Source organism: Galeopterus variegatus, unplaced genomic scaffold (assembly GCF_000696425.1).
Source record: "Galeopterus variegatus unplaced genomic scaffold, G_variegatus-3.0.2 Scaffold4307, whole genome shotgun sequence".
Classification (NCBI taxonomy): domain Eukaryota; kingdom Metazoa; phylum Chordata; class Mammalia; order Dermoptera; family Cynocephalidae; genus Galeopterus; species Galeopterus variegatus.
Window position 1 is genome coordinate 94,992 of NW_007730418.1, and position 18,252 is coordinate 113,243.

General features: G+C 48.7%; 1 protein-coding gene across 1 annotated transcript; it reads right to left on the reverse strand.

Annotated features, from left to right (window-relative positions):
• Positions 1-2,690: 2,690 nt before the first annotated feature.
• Positions 2,691-17,175, reverse strand: SLC16A2 (solute carrier family 16, member 2 (thyroid hormone transporter)). The gene is made up of 6 exons (XM_008587233.1): positions 17,090-17,175; positions 16,034-16,204; positions 12,347-12,797; positions 11,233-11,376; positions 6,739-6,967; positions 2,691-5,191 (listed from the first exon to the last, which is right to left on the reverse strand). The coding sequence occupies exons 1-6, from the start codon at positions 17,173-17,175 to the stop codon at positions 4,971-4,973; spliced, it is 1,302 nt and encodes a 433-aa protein (XP_008585455.1). The 3' UTR covers positions 2,691-4,970.
• Between the last annotated feature and the right edge of the window lie 1,077 nt (positions 17,176-18,252).

The following is an 18,252-nucleotide window of genomic DNA, read 5'->3' on the forward strand; positions in this document are numbered from 1 at the left end:
GGGTGGCGGTGGCGCGGGCAAGGCTGTGGGGGGAGGGGATGGAGGAGGAGTTGAGCCCGGACACGCGGCAGCGGCTGTCTGTCCGTCTGGCTCGCCGGACAGTTGGCAGGGCCTGAGGCTGGGTCTTCCAGTCTGCCTTCCGCCCCCTTCCCCTGGGCGGGAAGGGTGGTTTTCCTAGCAGGCCAGGATTCCCGTCTGAGTAGCAAGGGCAGATGCGTTTCCGTGGCGCGTCTCCGGGATTATTACCCCTCCCAGAACTGGATAGAGGCCCACGGAGGGGCAGGACCGCCTCCCTCCCCGACCCAAGGTGGCCCGAGGCCAGTGGCAGGACCAGGAGCAACAGCCAGGGCCCGGGGGCACCCGGCCCCATCTCCATCCCCAGGCAGTCCCGGAGTGTAGAGTGGGCGGGGGGCCTGGTGGGAAATGGTACCGATTAGCACCCCCAGCCCCGGATCTCAGGGCCCGGTCGTTGTGAGGGCAGTGTAGGGTGGGTGTGTGGCGAGAAAGGAGAGTACCTTTAGCCCCGCCGGCCTCTCTCTAGTCCCGGATCCCCCCCGGCGGGGCCACAGCCTCTGGTAGGAGCAGGGGAGCGAGAAGGCGCTGGGCCGGGGGCGCACGACAGGTGCTGTCAGTCCGCTGGTCCGACTGGCCCGGGTGGGCGGGAGAGCGGCCCGGCTCGGCTCTGCCCTCCTCTTGCCCGCAGCTGGCCGCGGGCTCTGACACTTGGTAGATGTGAGCAATGGGCTAATTTTATCCGGCTAGGACTCAGCAAGAAACCAACTATGAGGCACATAGTTCTTCCGGGCGACTCTGACCCCAGGGAGGCCAGTCGCAGGGAGGGGAGGAAGGAATTCTGCGTCTCGGTCCCGGCGGGGGTCGCGGTGGACCTTTTCTTGCCCCAGAGAAGACCGAGTTTTGGTGCCGAGTGGGTAGGCACCAGGCCACTGTGGTCCAGAGGAGGAAAGGGTATCTTGGAAAGAAGATAGAACAAATTCCGTCCTGTGTTCTTCCTTTCCTTAAGTCCCTGGGTTCTAGCAGAGTGCCTGACATACAGCAGGTCTGTAGAAAATATTGCTCAAATTGAAAGCCAGGCTTGGAGCTCTGCATCTAGTGACCACTAGAGAGAGCTGAAAGGCAGGAATCAAAGGGCGTATTGAAGCACAGCTTCCTCAACTACTGCAGGAGCTGGGTATCTAATTCCTTTCCTTGTGCCTCTGCCATTTCCGCTACATCTCAGTCCATTAGAATTTCAGAACTTGTTTCAAGGGCTGTTGTTCTAACCAGCACCCACCCTATCTAGGCACCAGCTGTGTGAGACACTGAGGGTTTGCAATCCCTGTCAGCTGGCCTGCTGTGCTACTGTGGAGAAGTGGCAGGGAGCTGCTGGCTGCCTTTTCAGACATGAAAAGGCCCTGGAGGAGAGCATATTCTCATAAAAATTATGAGATTCCACAGCTTTGAAATCTAATGATCCTGAGTGATCAAATGCAGGCTGGGCCCTTGGGGCTGCTGGGGGAGGGGCTGAGGGGACACCAGACCTTGGGTGGGAGAACCTGGGGCCTGGTAGTGGGACAGAGTAATTATCCTTTGTGGGAGGAGATGAGGAGGCCAGCAGCACCAGGGTGTCTGCACTGAGTCAGGGGAGAAATGACAATAGTCAAGAGCTGGGCAGTACACCACCCTCTCCCAAAAGAAACCAGTCCCTTCTCTTCACCACTGCCCTGCCCCGGTGTATGGCTCTCAGGAGATGGACTTTATTTGTGCCTCTCCAGTTGCTGGGGTGGAAGGGCAGTAGGTGGAACCAGATCTCCAAGGCAAAGGCTGCATGAAGGTCTAGAGTGCCTAGGAGAAAGAATACCAAAAGTATTTGTTGGTTGGGGGTGAGGGTAATCGTGAAGAGATGAGGTATGCTAGAAGTCAGATTTTGCTCAGCTTTCATTTTTGCTCAGAGGTGGTCCTGCCGACACCCTTTTGGAAATGGGCTTGCCACATAATTGTTGGATGAAGTGGGCAAGTCATTTTCCCCCTCCTAGGGCCAGTTTCCTCATCTGTGAAATGAAGGGTTTGGACTGGACTGGAAGTCAATTACCTGAGTTCAAGTTTCAGCTCGCTCTGTCACTGATGAACTGTACGAATGGGCTCCAGTCCCTTCCTATATCTAGGCCTCAGTTTCCCCACTTAAATTCAATGCAGAGTATTGACAAGGGGGACTCTAAGGTTACTCCCAGCTTTGTCATTCCTGTAGGTCTCTCTCCTGCATCACCCTCAACTCCAGGCTCTGTCGCTGCCAGGCTGTGTAACCCAGATATGCCAGTCCCTTCAGGTTCCCCATCAGTAATATAAGGGAGAGGGATGGGGGATTGAATTGGATTGTTGCTAAGGTTTCAACATGGCACATTTGTAGCAAGGTGGTGGCCTTGGTGGGGCCTCCACTCTGACTCAGCCAATGAATGTTCTCATTTTGTAAAGTAACAATTTTTCCACTTCAGAGCTCCCTAAAAAATTTAATCTCAAACAGTTCACCCAACTGCAATCCTCATATATAGTTTCTTTTCCAATTTCTGCTCTCACAGAGAGCATAGACCTTGGCAGAAATTTGATTTGAAACAAGACTTCAGTTTTGAAGTCAAACTTCCTACTGTAATCAGGTTAAGACTATTCACTCTTGTAGGTAACATACATACCAAAACCAAATTTTTAGATCTGTTTATTTTGTTCCAAACCCCTTGAGTATTTAAATGTCCCAGGTCTCAAGCTCTGAAATTTTGTTCGTTCTCGTACTTAACTGTGGTGGATAAGAGGTTGCATCCTACTCTAAATATTAATACTGTGCTGCTTTTGCCAACCAACATTCTCTCCCAAAACACACAAGCTCACACATGCATGTGTGGAAGAAGTGAACTGACACCGCGCCATGTTCTGTGACACCTGAATGGGCAGATTTGGGACCTGTGAATGTCCTTTCTTCATCTAGAGAGAAGTGGGTGGCACCCTGATTCTTAAGAGCTATCCATGCCATCAGCAACAAAAGAGGCCCTGCAGAACTCTCCTCCGGAGGCAGGAGCATTGTTGCTCCAGTATTTTCAGTGGTCTGTCCTGGGAGTTACAGGGCTCCTGGAGCTCAGTTTCTCCTGTTCCACTGCTGTTTGAGCTGACAGGATAGTAACTAGGCCCCTTCCCACCCACAGAGCCAAGAACCAGTGGGTTTTCCTTTGGGGTGTTGAAAAGAGCTGGACTGGAACCAGTGGAGGGGGCTCAGGACTTTGGCCTTGAATAAAACCTTCAGAGGCCAGCCATGCCCCAGCTGCCTGTTTGTAACGGAAAAACTCATGGGTGGGGACCATTGTCTTCTTTGGAGCCCCTCAGGGCAACCTCATCCTTCTGGCCCCAGGATGACCCTGGCTCGGGGTGGCAAGTTACTATTGGCTCCAAGTGACAGCCAGGGATGCATGGCAAGGAGATGACGAAAGGGTGGGTGTCAGGAACACAATAGACAAAGGCCCAGAGAGGAGAAAAAGAGACACAAAGAGGCAGAGTGAGGAGGGAGGCTGAGCTCCTAATGAGGTGAGCTGTGCTAGCTGGACACAGCCTGGCAGTGCCCTCTGCCCCTGGCCGGGGATACTAGGAATGCTTTTCAGTAAGACTGCTGCCCAGAGCCTGGGCAGAGGCAGCATCTGGCACCTACTGCAGAGGAATGAAGGCAGTCCAGAGTCTACCTTTCCTGGCACTTTTAATGCCCACTGAGCAGAGTGGCTCAGGATGCCCAGCATGGGAGACACATTGGGTGGTAAGGGTAGGATGGCTTCCTCTTCCTAAAAGAAATTGTCCAACCCCATGTGCAGCTGCTACCTGTACTTTTTAGGATCCAGGTAGAGAACGGGGCTTTTCTTAAACAGTCCTTTTCCTGGCTTGGCCCAGATGGAAATATTGACCTGTCATGAAAACTGAGATGGAGGAGTTGGTCCTTCACCACGTCCGTAACCGCTGCCCCTCCCCCCACCATGCCAGCTCTGTCATCAGTCCTCCGCTGCCTTCTGAGATGAAAGGAGTTTCTTCACATTTTCACAGGTGAATACAAGGATGGGGAGCTGGGAGGGTCTCCATGTTAATGCATTAGCCTGGGAAATCATCAAGTGGAACATGGAACTCTATGGTGTTTAAGGTCCCTTCCATTTATGGCATTCTACTTTTCCAGTCTATGACTATATCAGCTTGAGCCAAAAAGTGAGATGTGGCTCAGCCTGAGATGAGTGGGATTGATGCTAGTGTTAGGGGTGAACTGGGCCAAAGTGAGGCTGATTGGCCCAGGCTCTGGGTCTCTCCTTTCTTCAAGCACCCATGTGTCTATGACAGTCATAAAAAGAAATAGAGAGGGAAGAGAATGGAGAGGAGGCAGTAGAGTAAATTAAGAAGGGAGAGAAGAGGGAAATAGATTGTTAACGAACCATATGATGGGGATATTGCCTTCTTGGGAGGCCCTCAGAAACTCTTAGGCTAAACAAGGCTACTTGTCTCATTTTGCCCTCCCAATGGCTCCCAAGGATGGATGGCAATGAACTTAGCAAACAGAAGTTTGGGTCTACCTCACTAGGCTCCTGGGGACACAGTAGCACCTTTGGCAGTTGATTTTAGTGGGTGACTAACAAGCTGGGGCCAAGAGGTTCCATCCCTCTCCTTCCCCAGGGGTTAGAAAGTTTATGGAGAGATTCCAAAGGCCAGGGAGTGATCCCAAACTTTCCCAGATCCTGGGAGGAGAAGGGCCCTGGCAAGTTTAAAGGCATTCACAGGGAGAATTTGGTTAAGGAATTTGGAACACCTGGAGATTTGGCTCCAAGGGGATGGTCAGGTGGCTGAAATGCTGTGTGCACAGGTTTGGGAACAAGTGTGCTGGTGGCAAAAATGTAAATGCTGAGCAGGGTGGGGTGAAGGGGCAGGGCTGGGGAGGAGCACACAATGGCAAGAAAGAGGCATTAGATTGGTTCCTCAGGAGTAGGGGAGCCTGGCAGCAGCTCCCCATTGGGGTCCAGGTCTGGGGCCAGCATCTTATCCTTGCTGGAATCCCTCTGCTCTTTCTTGAACATCCTTTGATGCATCAGAGGGACAAAGAAGAGGATTATAGCCCCGATGATGGGCGGCACACCGGCAAAGTAGAAGGCCACATGGTAGTCCCCAAAACAGTTGCGGAGGAGGCCTGAAACAGTCAAGAGAGACAAGTCAAGCTCAGCTTTGCCCTACCACCCAAAGGGGCTCTCTGCCTCTTCTGGAGCCATCACGGTGCCTATCCAGAGAATCTTGGTCTGCACTGCTTTGACTCAGGAGCTCTCTTAACTGCAAAGGCTGGTGGCTCCTCTCTGAGGTAGTAGGGCTGCAGGCCCTTTGAAGTGAATGCTCATCATGAAAGAAGTTAATGAAGCTTCTCTTAAAGCTTTTCTGTTTGTGACTTTCATTAACCTACAGCCACAGCTAACTTCCAGTCATTTCTAGGTTAGTTAGGAGGGAAACTAGTTTTAAAAAACTCCACAGAAGATAGCCAAGCCTTGTCTTTGTTCCCCATTTCCCCCCATCCCCCAAATTGTTCTGGTGGAACAATGCAGCTGAATTCCTATTTGCCTTTCTCTGATGTTCCATTTGCCCTGGGAAGAGGCTGTATACCTATATCTTCCTTCCAGTTACAGATGTGGTTGTCCCTTCTGGATTCCTCCACGCTGCCAATACCATGGATATGTTTGGCATGAGACACAAGGCCTCCCCTGCTCACCTCCAGAAGCTAATGTGAGGTACCTCATAGGGAGGATAAACCCAGAAACTACCTAGAAGAGGCAAGAAGACCCTTGGCCTGTTGCCTACTCAGGAGGTAAGCAAAATGGAAAGAGATGTGGATTCTGGGGCACTGTTGAGATCGGGGGCTGGTTAGAGGCTCCCCTCCCCCAGTGGGCAGTGTGGCTGTTGCAAAAGAGCCTGAGTGAAAGCTTTTGCCACTGTCACACAGTGCCCTCAAAACACCTTGCTCATAATTGGTGTTCAAGGAGTATTTGCTGAATTTGCCCATTTGAGTGGCCTAGGAAAGTCTAACCTATGAATCAGTGTTTGTGGTAAATCCTATAGAAAGGAAATGAAGTTCTCTTTTTATTGGTTTTTCTGTTTCCTGTGTTCCCTGGGGTATCAACAATGCCATTCTGGGAGACTGGAGAGAGAAACTAGGAGTGCTGAAAGATGGCAAGCTGACACTTTGCCTGCTGCCTGCTGGAAGTGAGCCTCACTGGCTCAGTCCTGGAGTGTTACCTTAATCAAATCTCTTCTACAGGCTCAGCTCAGAAGCCAAGAGAGGAAGAGGAGGGTGTCTAAGTTTTCATAAAACCAGGGCCCACTTTCTCTTCTCTTTCTACCCAAATACCTTGCAAATAATCATTTGCCTGTGGAGAAAGTGAGAGGAAACTGGGTCAATAGAGTGGTCAAGAAAGCCAAACCCATTTTTCTCTCTACCCTCCTGGAAGGAGCCATGCCGTCTACAGTAAAACCCCATTGAAACAGATATACAGCCATAGAAAACCATCCGCCCAAATGAATCCATGCGTGTGTACTATGTTTAATCTCTTCCACCAGTAGGGGTAAGGGGTTTCATGCATTCTGACAAGGCTACTTAAACAGAGAATAAGAGGAAAAGGGTTCTCAGGAGAGCTAGAGCCCAGGGAAAACAGGACTCCCTGACTCATGCCCTCCCTGGAATATTAGCCTCACCTGCAATGGGGGGTCCAGCAATCATTGGCAGGGCCATCATGCCCAGGAGGTAGCCAATGGCCTGTGAGGCCTGCATTGGGCCCACCAGTTCAAATGCAATGGGTGCCATGATGGTGATGAAGAAGCCGTCGCACAGGCCCAGGAAAAGGCATACAACAATGAGGCCCCCGAAGTCCTGGCACAGGGGAATCATCATGGACATCAGGCCCAGAAGCAGGAAGGAGAGGACCTAGAGGAACAAGGGCCTAACGTCATGTTTTGCTGGCTAGTCAAGACCACATAGCAAATCACATCTCCATTCTCAGGTCTTCATTTCTACCATCTATAAAATGGGGGGGGGGTGTCAACAGGGAGAGCAGTTGGACTAAACAGTTACTCAGTCCCCTTCTAAGTCCTGCACTGAAGTATTCAAAGTCTTTAAGAGAGCTCCTACTTTACTGTGATTCTGTCAGGATAAAAAGAAAAGGGAAGACATGGCCCTTGGCCTCAAGAAGTTTGTCTTTGTACTGGACGGACCCCTGAGATAAAGCAAATTGTTGTTTCTGCTTTCTGATCCTGTGTTTGGCTGCCGTAGGAATCAGGGCCTGGGATCAGGCCATGTTGGTATTCTCAGATCCAAGTAAATGGGAAGAAGGGGAGGAAGTAAGGATGACTAGCAAAATGATTAGATGGGGAGCAGAATAGAAGGCACAGCTTTCTGAAATGGGGAAGGAGCCAGTGCCCATTTTGTGGGAGAGTCAAGAAACATGACGTTTTGTGGGAGGAAGTGAGGATGATTGGCAAAATGATTAGATGGGGGGCAGAATAGAAGGCACAGCTTTCTGAAATGGGGAAGGAGCCAGTGCCCATTTTGTGCCATTTTCTGATTTTAGAGAAGACCTTGGCATGAAGGATACCATTATGAGGTTCACTCAGATTCCTTACACTTTAGGACATGGGACACACCACCCATCTCAGGCAGACAGCATGACTCTGGGGGCCTCTGGGCTTGGCTGGGCACCCTGAGTAGGCAATAAAGAGGGCTTTCAGGGGAACCAAACCACTAGGATGGTGTCTATGGAGCCTGAAGCCAGCCCAGGAGTACTGGCTAGCCACTGGGCTTTCCTTGGGCTGAGCAAAATGACTCCAAAACAAAGAAGCTGCCATTTCAGAGACTGGTATTTCCCTCTCAGCAGAGATAGGGGCTATTGCAAACCCAGCTGGTCTTTTGATTAGGTCATTTACAACCTGTGTCAGTGAGACAGACTGAAGACCTGGGCTGCAGGCAGAGAAAGGAGCCCCCATCCTCTGCCAACCCCCTGTAGCTGGCAGAGCCAGGTTGTCCCATGGCCAAGGCATCTGTTTACCATGGCCTTAACAAACCCCAGGATTTTCCAATAGTCCACACAGGCCGACCAACTTACCTAGGAACACATGGAAGGACTGAGGGATCAAGGCTGTTTCATGCCTTATAGATTTCCTGTGTTGTTGATGGAAGTAGGTTTGTTAGGTTGATCAGTTGGCTTTTGGTGAGTATAATGCTATCCGAGGACATCTCTTTGTTGGGGAACCTTTGTATTTTGCCCAGGCTGTTTTGAGGTAGCTAGGCAGAAGCTAGGAGTAAGAACCCAGGCAACCTAGGTTCTCATCTAGGAGATTCACTACACACAATTGTGAGATAAAACCAGACTCACCTATCAACCAAGCACATTATGGCAATTAAAAATTAATACCATTATATAACACAAAGGACTCCATTAACTGACTTTAATCAGCTCTAATTACTACCTGTCATATCTAGCTGCCTATTAACATCCTCTATGAGGCCTTGCCAAGGTTTGGAAATTAAAAGTCCTTCTTGGAACTGAGAATCAGGCCTCAAGGATTGGCCCAAAGTGAAGCTGTCCTGCAGGTTGTCACCATTTCCTTTCCAACAGACTATCCAGGGGCTTGGCAGCAGATATATATGCCTGTCTTGGCTAATAGTAGGAGCCACAGGGTCAAGGAACCTGAAGCTGTGTACACTCCTTCCCTCCCCTAGGTCTGTACTCCTGCATCTGACTCGGAGAAAAGGAGGTGAATTCCTGTGATGAGCATCTTGAGAAACTTAAGAGAAAGGAGAAGGTCATCCATTGTCCTGTGCTCTTCACCTAAGACACTCAATTTGTAAAATGAGGAAGTTGGACTACAAGTTGATGAAGATATGTTTCAGCTACACTGCTTTAAGATTATTTTACATTATGCTAAGTGGTAAAACTGAGACAAGTAAGAGTCAAGAAAAGGGGCAGGCATGTCCCCCGCCGATGCCCGCAACCAGCCCAGTGACAACCACTGAGCCACAGCAGTAAGCACCCTGGGCTCTCCTGAGCCAGGGTGGTGGGGGGGCCTTGGGCCTTGGCCACATCCCCCTGACACTTGCAACCAGCCCAGCAATGACCACCGAGCCACTGCAAGAAGCAGCCTGGGCTCCCGAGCTGGGGTTGTGGGGGATGAGGGCTTCAGCCCAGCAATAATCAAGACACCACTGGAAGCCCCCTGGTCTCCCCTGCAGGAATGAGGGGGGTGCCACAGGCTTCAACCCCGCCCTTCCTCCTTCCTCTTTCTCCCATCCTATTGCCTTCCCCTTTCCCCTTTCCCCCTTCTGCTCTGCAACAACATCATAGAATGTAAAAAATAATAATAACATTAATAAATAAATAGACTTAAAAAAAAAAAAAAAGAAAAGGGGCAGGAATGCTGGATAGGGGGGGGAAGGAGTCAGCAGAAGCACTGGGTCCTAAGCCTGCTCAGTCTCTGACTTACTAATGCCTACCCCTCCCTTGTAACTCCCACTGCATGATAGCAAGCAAAAGTTGCTCAGGCCCTACCTCTCTCCTAGGGACTTTGGTAAGAATCACATGAGCTATATGGCTAGGCAGGGGCTGCTGCCTCTCCTCAAGATAAAGTCCTGGCCCAATGCCAGATTACCCTGATTTCCAGAACCCTTTGGCATCTTAGCACTGCTGATACCGGCAGGGAAGACCCACAGGTGTGGCATCTGGAAGAGGCTGGGAAAGCCACCCAGATAAAGCACTTGCTGATATTTGCACAGGAATTCACAATTTTATAATTGGTTTATCTCAATCACAAGCTCTTGGTTTGACCTTAGTCAAGTCACTTATCATCTCTGAGTCTTGGCTCTGCCAACCATCACTTAGGGTAAGGTGGAATATGAGAAGTGTGCTGCCTAGGAGTTCAGCTCTTTCACTACTGTCTGTGTGAGCCTTTCCCTCGGTTTCCCAATCAGTGTAATGACAGATTGGGCTGGATGGACTGTAAGGGCACCCCTAGCTCTGACAAAGCAGATTCACCAGCTGTTACAAACTAACACAGAGTTAAATACAACAGGAAAAGTTAATTATCCTTGTCCAAAACATCTGAGGGTATTTAGGAAAGCACTTGGGGCTGTCAGAGACAGAGAAATCCCTGCTGTGAGTGTAGTTAGGGCCCCTTGGATGTGCTTTTAGGGCTTTCCCAAGAGATAAGTGAATCAGAATTCAACCACCTTCCTGATGGATTGTGTGTGTCTACTTGTTTTCAGGGGCTGCCTTTGCCCCTCCACAGGGTTCCGCACTTGGACACTCCTGCTAAGCCCAGCTGCAGGAGCAAAAAGCATGAGCCAAGCCAGAAAGGCAATATTACTGCCAGGTAGATGAATACTGATAACCTGAGTGGTAGTTTGTATTCGTACCAGACCAGAGCCCAGTTCACACAGAAAGTGGCCTCTGGAGAATCCATGTGGCTACTGCCCACAGTATGAGGAAAATTGTGTCACTATGAGAAAGATTAAAACTTTGCATGGCCTGTTTGCATCGCCCAAAGCCTGGTCACGTCTATATTTCTTTTGGTTATCCCCTGTGAGGTGAAAGGCAAGAATTATTCCCATTGCACAAATGAGGAAAGTGAGGCTTGGACAGAGGAAGTGAGTTCTGGCCTTTTCAGGCACTTTTTTTGTGTGTTCATTGATAGGGTGGCATTTGAGAACCAGTGCTTGGTGCCAAGTAGCTCTGGAAGTATAAGAGATGATGAGCTTGGGCCTAGAGTAGAGAGACACTGAGTCACAGGATGCTACAAATGCCCAAGAACCTCAAAGAGAGTATAGGGTCGCAATAAAATCAGTCCTCACTGGGGGAAGCATCTAACTCCGGGCCTCTGCTTCCCCCTTTCAGATGGAGAGCCATTATTAATAAAAACCTCCTTTAAAAGTGTTCTAAGAGGTTCCATATACGTTGCTGTCACTGGATCCTCACTACATCTGGGAAGGAGGCAGAATAGGATGATTGTCTTTGTTTGAAAGTAGGGGAAATTGAGACTCAGAGAATTTGTGGACTTTCCCATGTCAGACAATAAGCTGGTGTCAGCTGGGGCCCAGGGCACTGCAGTGGCATACCCTACCATTCTATCCCAAAGACTGGGGATAACCTAGCATCTGTGGCAGGCTGTTCCTCCTGACAGTGGACAGGTGGTCACACTCACCTGCAAGTAGATCTTTTTAAGTCCAGGAATGGAGTCACTGATGTGGCCTGACACAAGACGCCCAAGGCCTGAGGTAGCCCCAATACACACCAAGAGCACCCAGGTCTCCTTGATTTCCACGAACTCCTCTTCCACATACTTCATCTGAAAAGCATAACACCAGGACCCCCCAGAACAGGAGAAGGAAGAGGAGCTGACTGGTTAACTGTTGGCACATCCGGAATCCTCTCCTGCTTATTTCCCTGGACAACAGCCTCCTCTCCAGTAGCCCCCTCCCCTGTAGCCCTAGCTATGGGACAAGCCCTCTGGCTACTTCTAACAGCCTAAAAGGCTGCTTATCACTTGGCTGTCTGGATTCTGGGCTTCTGAGCAACGACCAAGGGGGGCATGTATCTCCAAGCTCCTTCTAGAATACAGCCTTAAGGACAGAAAATCCAAGGGTTCCTCTACAATATCCCCATTTCCTGACCCAAACTGACAGCCTGGAGCAACATCAAGTCACCAGGAGAGAAGGATCTACCAATTTCCAGGCAACTCTTCCAAAGTGTGTTTTAAGAAACACAAGGTCTGTGGAAGATAACAGCTGGACCCCAACCAACAGTTCTGTGGCCATATAAATTTGATGGATGCTGGGTTAAACAAAGCTGAATGGGTTTCTCTACTGCAGTATTTTTTTAGTACCTTTAAGAGATTACTACACATTATGAAGCTAGAGAGATCTAGTATATGTTATTTCCTAAACAAATTCACCTGACCACAAAGACCAGCATTCCACAGAACACAGTCTTAGAAAACCCTGTCTTGAGTCATCTGGGCCAGTCTCCTGCATTTTGATGATGCTTATCTCCTCCTAGAAATCTGTTTAAATTTTAACTCGGGGGAAAGTCATGGTCCCTGGGCCTTTCCCTAAGGAACGCCCCCATTTTCCATTGAGGTCCTCTCTCAACCTGTGCTCTTTCCCTCTCTGGGTCTCTCCAACCACTGTTTGGCTTCTTTTTCCAAAGGTCCCAGCTCTGCCCTTTTAATGTCCTCCACCCCTACCCTCCGGACTTCAGGTAGGTTGAGGGCAGCTTCTTGTGGCCAGGTGGGCTGAGCCCATCCTGGTATTTCTCACCAGGTGTACATAGGGAACGAAGTAGCCAAGGGCAGCAGCAGCAATCCCAAAGGCCCAGATGCGGTAGGTGCGTTGGCGGAACACTCGCATATTGAAGTACTTCCTGAGCTGAGCCATGAGGCGCTGTTGCAGGGTGTGGACACCTCTCTTGCTTGGGGTGTCCTGGGAGCTGGGCAGGAGGGGCCGGTAGGTAAGTGAGAGCAGCATGAGAACAAACATGAAGGTACTCAGCACCTGGAAGGTTTGGGCCAGCTTGATCTTATCCCCCAGTATTTTGATGAGGAAGGGGAAGGACATGGAGAAGACGCTACTCCCAGCGGACACCACACCATTGGCCAGACCTAGGCGGCGTTGGAAGTAGTGGCCCAGGATGACAAGGGATGGCTGAAAGGCGAAGGAACAGCCACAACCAAAGAGAATCCCGTAGGTGAAGTAGCGCAGGCTTAGGGAGCTGTGGGAGAGACACCGAGAGCTGTCCTCAGCAACCTGACCAGCAATCCGTCACCCCTCCCCACTTCAGCCTCCTGAGACCTCCATTCCTCCACCCTTAACCCACAGCCACTGGCCCTCAGAGCAAAGGAACAGGGCCTTCTGATCCCCATTTTTCAGATGGGAAAGCAGAAGCTCAAAGAGGTAAAGTAATTTGCCCAAGGTAACATAACTGGGGATCAAGTCCTGGACTGAACTTGAATCCAGATCTGTGTGACTCTAGCATGAATCTATCACCCCATCAAAGGGGACTGTTAAAAAGCCGGAATCAGCCTATGCAAAGGCTGGGTGAGGGGCTACAGGGAGGAAGTCAGCACCTCGGAGAGAACAGTTTCACATTACTGCTCACCTAGACACCATGGGTAAGTTGGTGGCCAAAGATTTATCCCAAGTAACAACAACAAAGGTCTGCAAAGAACCAAGATTTTGAAAGACTAAGACCCTCCATAAAACTCTTCAGTATCTGTCCATGCTCAGGGCCTTTAATATTTCAGTGAACGGCTGATGATCTCCTCAGAGACATCCCTTCCCCAACCCTGCTCAAATATCCCAAGACCCTTTACTCCAGGCCCTGGATGATCTCCATGGGAATCCTGAGGTAAGGAGTCCCTTTAACTTAAAAAGTCCTGCCTCTGTTGCTAGACATCGTATGGATTAGTTCCCCAGAGTAGCCTAGCTGCTTGACAGGAAGTGGAGTGTCAAAGAAGTGGGTCTAGCCAAGTAAGACAGGTCCTGGCTTAAAACTGTTAGGCCCTGCTGTGGCCATGAGCCCCTGTAACAGAAGGTAAAATGTCAGAAGGCAAAAGGCCATGAGAAGGTCAGCTTGGCCAGCCATCTGCCCTCAGACAACATTGGCACAACCTAGTGAAGAATTTTGTTTTCTTTTTGATGCCTCCATATATTTTGCAATAGTTCTTATCTGACCACTTAATTACCTAATACTCTTCTTGGTCAGGCAATTCTTCTCCAGAAATACACCCAGTCCTCATACTAAAGGACTGGGCCTATGCTGCAGAGAGGATGTGGTGCTAGCACCTATGATTCCAAGGCTATCATCACCTTTGCTTTCAATCTGCTTATATTCACTGGACATGAGAAGGGGCTTTGGTTTCAAAATGGTTGTCTCCACTTGGAACACATAACTAAGCCAACTTCTCCTCTTCTGTCAGGTTCCTTAGGGCCTGCTCCCATTAAATTCTAGATACCCTGTGGATTGTCCTGGACTGGGAACTTTGTCTAAGGAACAGGATTTAGACCTTCAGGTAGGGGATCGGTGGGAGCAAAATATGGGATGCAATTCAGTGTGCTGTGTGGTGGATCTGTTTCTAGCTGGGCCCCAGGACAGGAAGCCCCTGACTTGGGCTTGCCAAAAAGCCTCACCAGCCTTGCCTGCACTCTGTCCCATTCCACCAGAGAAACTCAGAGTCCTGATTGAGACAACAGGAAGGATGACTTAGAGCTCTAGCCGCAAGCAAAACTATTTTTTTCCACTGGACGTGAAACCATCCAGAAAGTTTCTTGGCTCTGAAGATTTTCTTACAGAAAGGGCAAAGAGGGTAGGGGAGGGAGTTAGGGGTTGGAGAACAGAACGCTTACTCCGATGTGTCTAAAGATGAGAGCCAGAAGAAAACACCACATCTAAGCTCCTTCCCCTCCTGTAACTGAGCCCATGTGGATTGGAAAGGAAATGGGATCCGTATGTTGCTAATTTGTTTACAAGTTGCTCTGCTTGGCCTTAAAAAACAGGCCTCTGCTGTGTAGTGCTGAGACTGGAGCCACTTCTCAGGCCTAGCTCCTCCCCACAAGGTGCCAGGCACTAGCTTCCTGGGGGCAAATAAGGCCGACCACCAGAGGGGCCCTGAAAAGGGTTGGAGCTGCTGCCCTGGGAGGGCTGAGCAGGTTCCAGGCAGGGCATGGTTTTTTCCTCCTCTGTCCCAGTTGGATGTGATGGAGCCAAGAAACCACTGCAGGCCAAATCCAAGCTCTGCTGGGGGTTAGGCTGGGCAGCCAGAAATGCTCAAGTCATAAAGAAAGCTGGCTCACCCACACAGGGCCCAGTGGAGGCAGACACAATTAGCATTCTCCATTGGGAGTGGAACCTTAGGCCTAGAGAGCCATGGCCCTTCTCTGGAGTGACAACCTCAGAAAACAAGTCTCTGCAAGTTAGCTGTGCCCTCATTCCACACATGTCACTGTGGCCATTTCTGTGTCTCCAGGCCAGCATTCTCCTATATAAGCTCAGACAGTTTGGAAATAGGAGGTACCATAACTTCCAAAGTGTCTTTTGCAGAAAGTCTATGGAGTTCTTTAGGAATCCCGTATTCCTCAGGCTGTGGTGTAGGGTCTTTATTCTCCCCTCCCCTATACACATGCTCCTGCAGGGCTGGCAGAAGAGAAAGCAAAAGATGAACTTGTAGCCTGCTCCTCACCTGATACTACCAAGTTCTGCCAGTGGGACCACTGGGACTAGGGTTTGAGTTTTGCCTAGGCCTAGCTGGGTAGCTGAGTTCTGGATCTGTACCTCAGTGAGGGCTGCTGCTAAACATCCTTCTCATGCCCAAGACAGGAATCTTTATCTGTCCCAAATCATCCATACATTGGTAGCCAGAGATACCTGGAAAAGGGCCAGAAATGCTACAACAGCCTTGGGCTCAGCTGACCTCTTTTTCAACATAAGATTCCTTCAGGAATCCTGGAATGCTAGGTGTTCACATGGGCTCCCTCAATAAGCTCATTCCTGGGAGGGAAGGTGAAGTCATGAGATGTGTGGTACATTGAAGGAGAATCGAATGGCAGAGCTGGAATAGACATGAAATGCCCATCTGGTCTAATCCCTTCGTGTTGCAGATACAGAAATTGGGGCCCAGAGAAGGAAATGGTACTCATCAATTTTTCCATAGCCATAGCCATCCCCTGGCCAAAGCTGGACTTGGGCTCAGCTCTACAAATTACCAGGCTTAGACTCCTCCCACCACTTTGGAACTCTTGGGTCCTCTTTGGAGATATTCCCTACCAATGTGTTCTGGGGACTCTACCTAGATGAGTCCCAGTGGGTCATAAATCCTGGGAGCAGGGTCTCAAGGGCCCTATATGGCCATGGCCACAGGGGATTCTTCATTGAGGAGTGTCCCTAAGCTGAAGCCCAGAAAGAAGCCCACTGTCAGCTTTGGGGAAATGGCTGGAAACCCCTAGCCTTACCTGGTGAAGGAGCTGGTATGAAGGCCAATGAAAGCAACGGCAGCCCCCGCAGTTGCTGTGATTCGGCAGCCCAAACGGTCAGTGAATATACTCACAATGGGAGAACAGAAGAAAATCATGCCCATCGCAAGGGCTCCTACCCATGCTGCAGAGAAAAGAAGCACAAAGACACTTTAGCTTAATGTGGTGCCTGGTCGTGCTGCTGGTGTCTTAGTTTTTCTTCTCTGGCTTTTCAGGGGGGCATTGCATTGATCTACACTGCCAGCTTGCCGGTCTCTGATGGTCAGAGAGGTGTGCAAGCAGAGGCTATGTATAAAACAGAGCATTCCAGCACTGGTGTCAGATTTAGACTAGCCAACATTTCAGGCCATTCTAGTGATGCTAAGCCAGATCTATAGCCTTAGGCACTGAGCTACTTGGCTTCACGAACAAGGAACATTGGAGATTAACGTTTCAGGAGCTAACATCAGCCCTGTCTTCGTCAATGGAACAACTCTGTGAAGATGCTAAGACTAAGGAGCAGGGAAGGCCACAGACAAAAGCCTCCTGGAACTGCACTAGGATGCAGGGCAGGTTTGGGGCCACCCAAAGATTTCTAAGGATACTATGTAAGAGGGTCATGTAACCCTCATGCTGAAATTCTTCATCAGAGCCCATGTTTGGCAAATCCCTGACTCCAAACTCAAGTAAGAAGAGTTTATCTTGCTTTTAAAGGCTCTTAAGTGTAACAATCCTCACCAGGGAGGGAGAAATTTGCCCTTTTACTTATATCCTTCCAGCCCATTTTCCCTTGCTCAGCCTTCAAAAGGAAAGCCCAAGCTTTTTCTTTCTCTTTTTAATTTATTATTTTTATTATGGTAATATATATAACATAAGGAATGCCTTTTTAAGCATTTCTCAACATAAAATTGCATGGAATTAACTACACCCACAATGCAATGCTATGTGAGCACCACCTCTATCTATTTCTAACCAAGTTTTTTTCTTTTGAAGGCTGTTATCAAATTTCATCTTGAGCCTCTCTTTTCTAGGCTAAATAATCTTAGTTCCTTTAACTTTTCTTCTTTAATTTCTAACTCTGTAATTACTTTCAGAGCTCTCCACTGAGAGTGTTCTAAGTCTTCATCATCATCAAAAAGCATTCATTGAGTGTCACCTGAGCATGGTGCTGGGCCACTTCTGGCTCTCTTCAGTTATGGAACCCCAAGTGGGCCAGAGGAGTGCAATCTGAGTGAGGTCAGGGCTAGTCCACTGCCCCTCTTAACCTCAGTGCCAAATAAGTTGTTCAGCTCCCCGTTGGGAATCTTCACTTTGCTGGGGCCCCATCCTGAACTCTAGTTACCTGGCTCCAAAATTACTGATGTGGGACAGCAGGAGACCTGGACTTTCCTCACAATTTCACCTCTTATCTTGTAATTTCACCTCTTACTAGCTGTGGGACCTTGAGAAGTCACACAATACTTCTCTAATCCTCAGTTTTCTCATTTGTGAAATGGAGATTAAAATTCCTGATGTACCTTCCTCAAAGTTTTTTTTAAATGATTATCAGTCATAATCATATGTATAAGAAAGCTTTGTAAATGTCAATAATCAAACTATATACAAAATCAATGCAAAATAGATCATAGATTTAAATGTAAAACTTAAAACTATAAAACTTCTAGAAGAAAGTATAGGAGAAAAATCTTTCTCACTTTTGGTTAGGCAAAAATTTTGTAGATATTCACAAAAAGTATAATCCATAAAAGAAAATATTTGACACATTGTACTTCATCAGAATTTAAAACTTCTGTTTGAAAAATTGTTATAAAAGTGAAAAGGCAAGCCATAGACTGGGAGAAAGTTTTGCAATACATATCTGACAAAAGACTGGTATCTAGCATACAAGTGTGAGTTGACTCACAACTCAATAAGAAGAAAGCAAACAATACAATTTAAAATAGGGGCAAAAGACTTGAACAGACATCAAACATACACACACATAATAAGAATGGCAATTAAACACATGAAAAGATGCTCAGCATCATTAATCATTTGAGAAATGCATATTGAAACCACAATGACATACCCCCTGCACATCCACTAAAAATGCTTTAAAATAATGATATACTTAGTACTGGGGAGGATGTGGAGAAACTGGAAATCTCACACACACTGCTAGTGGGAATTCAAAATAGTGCACTCACTTTGTTTGTTTGTTTGTTTGTTTTTGTCCTTTG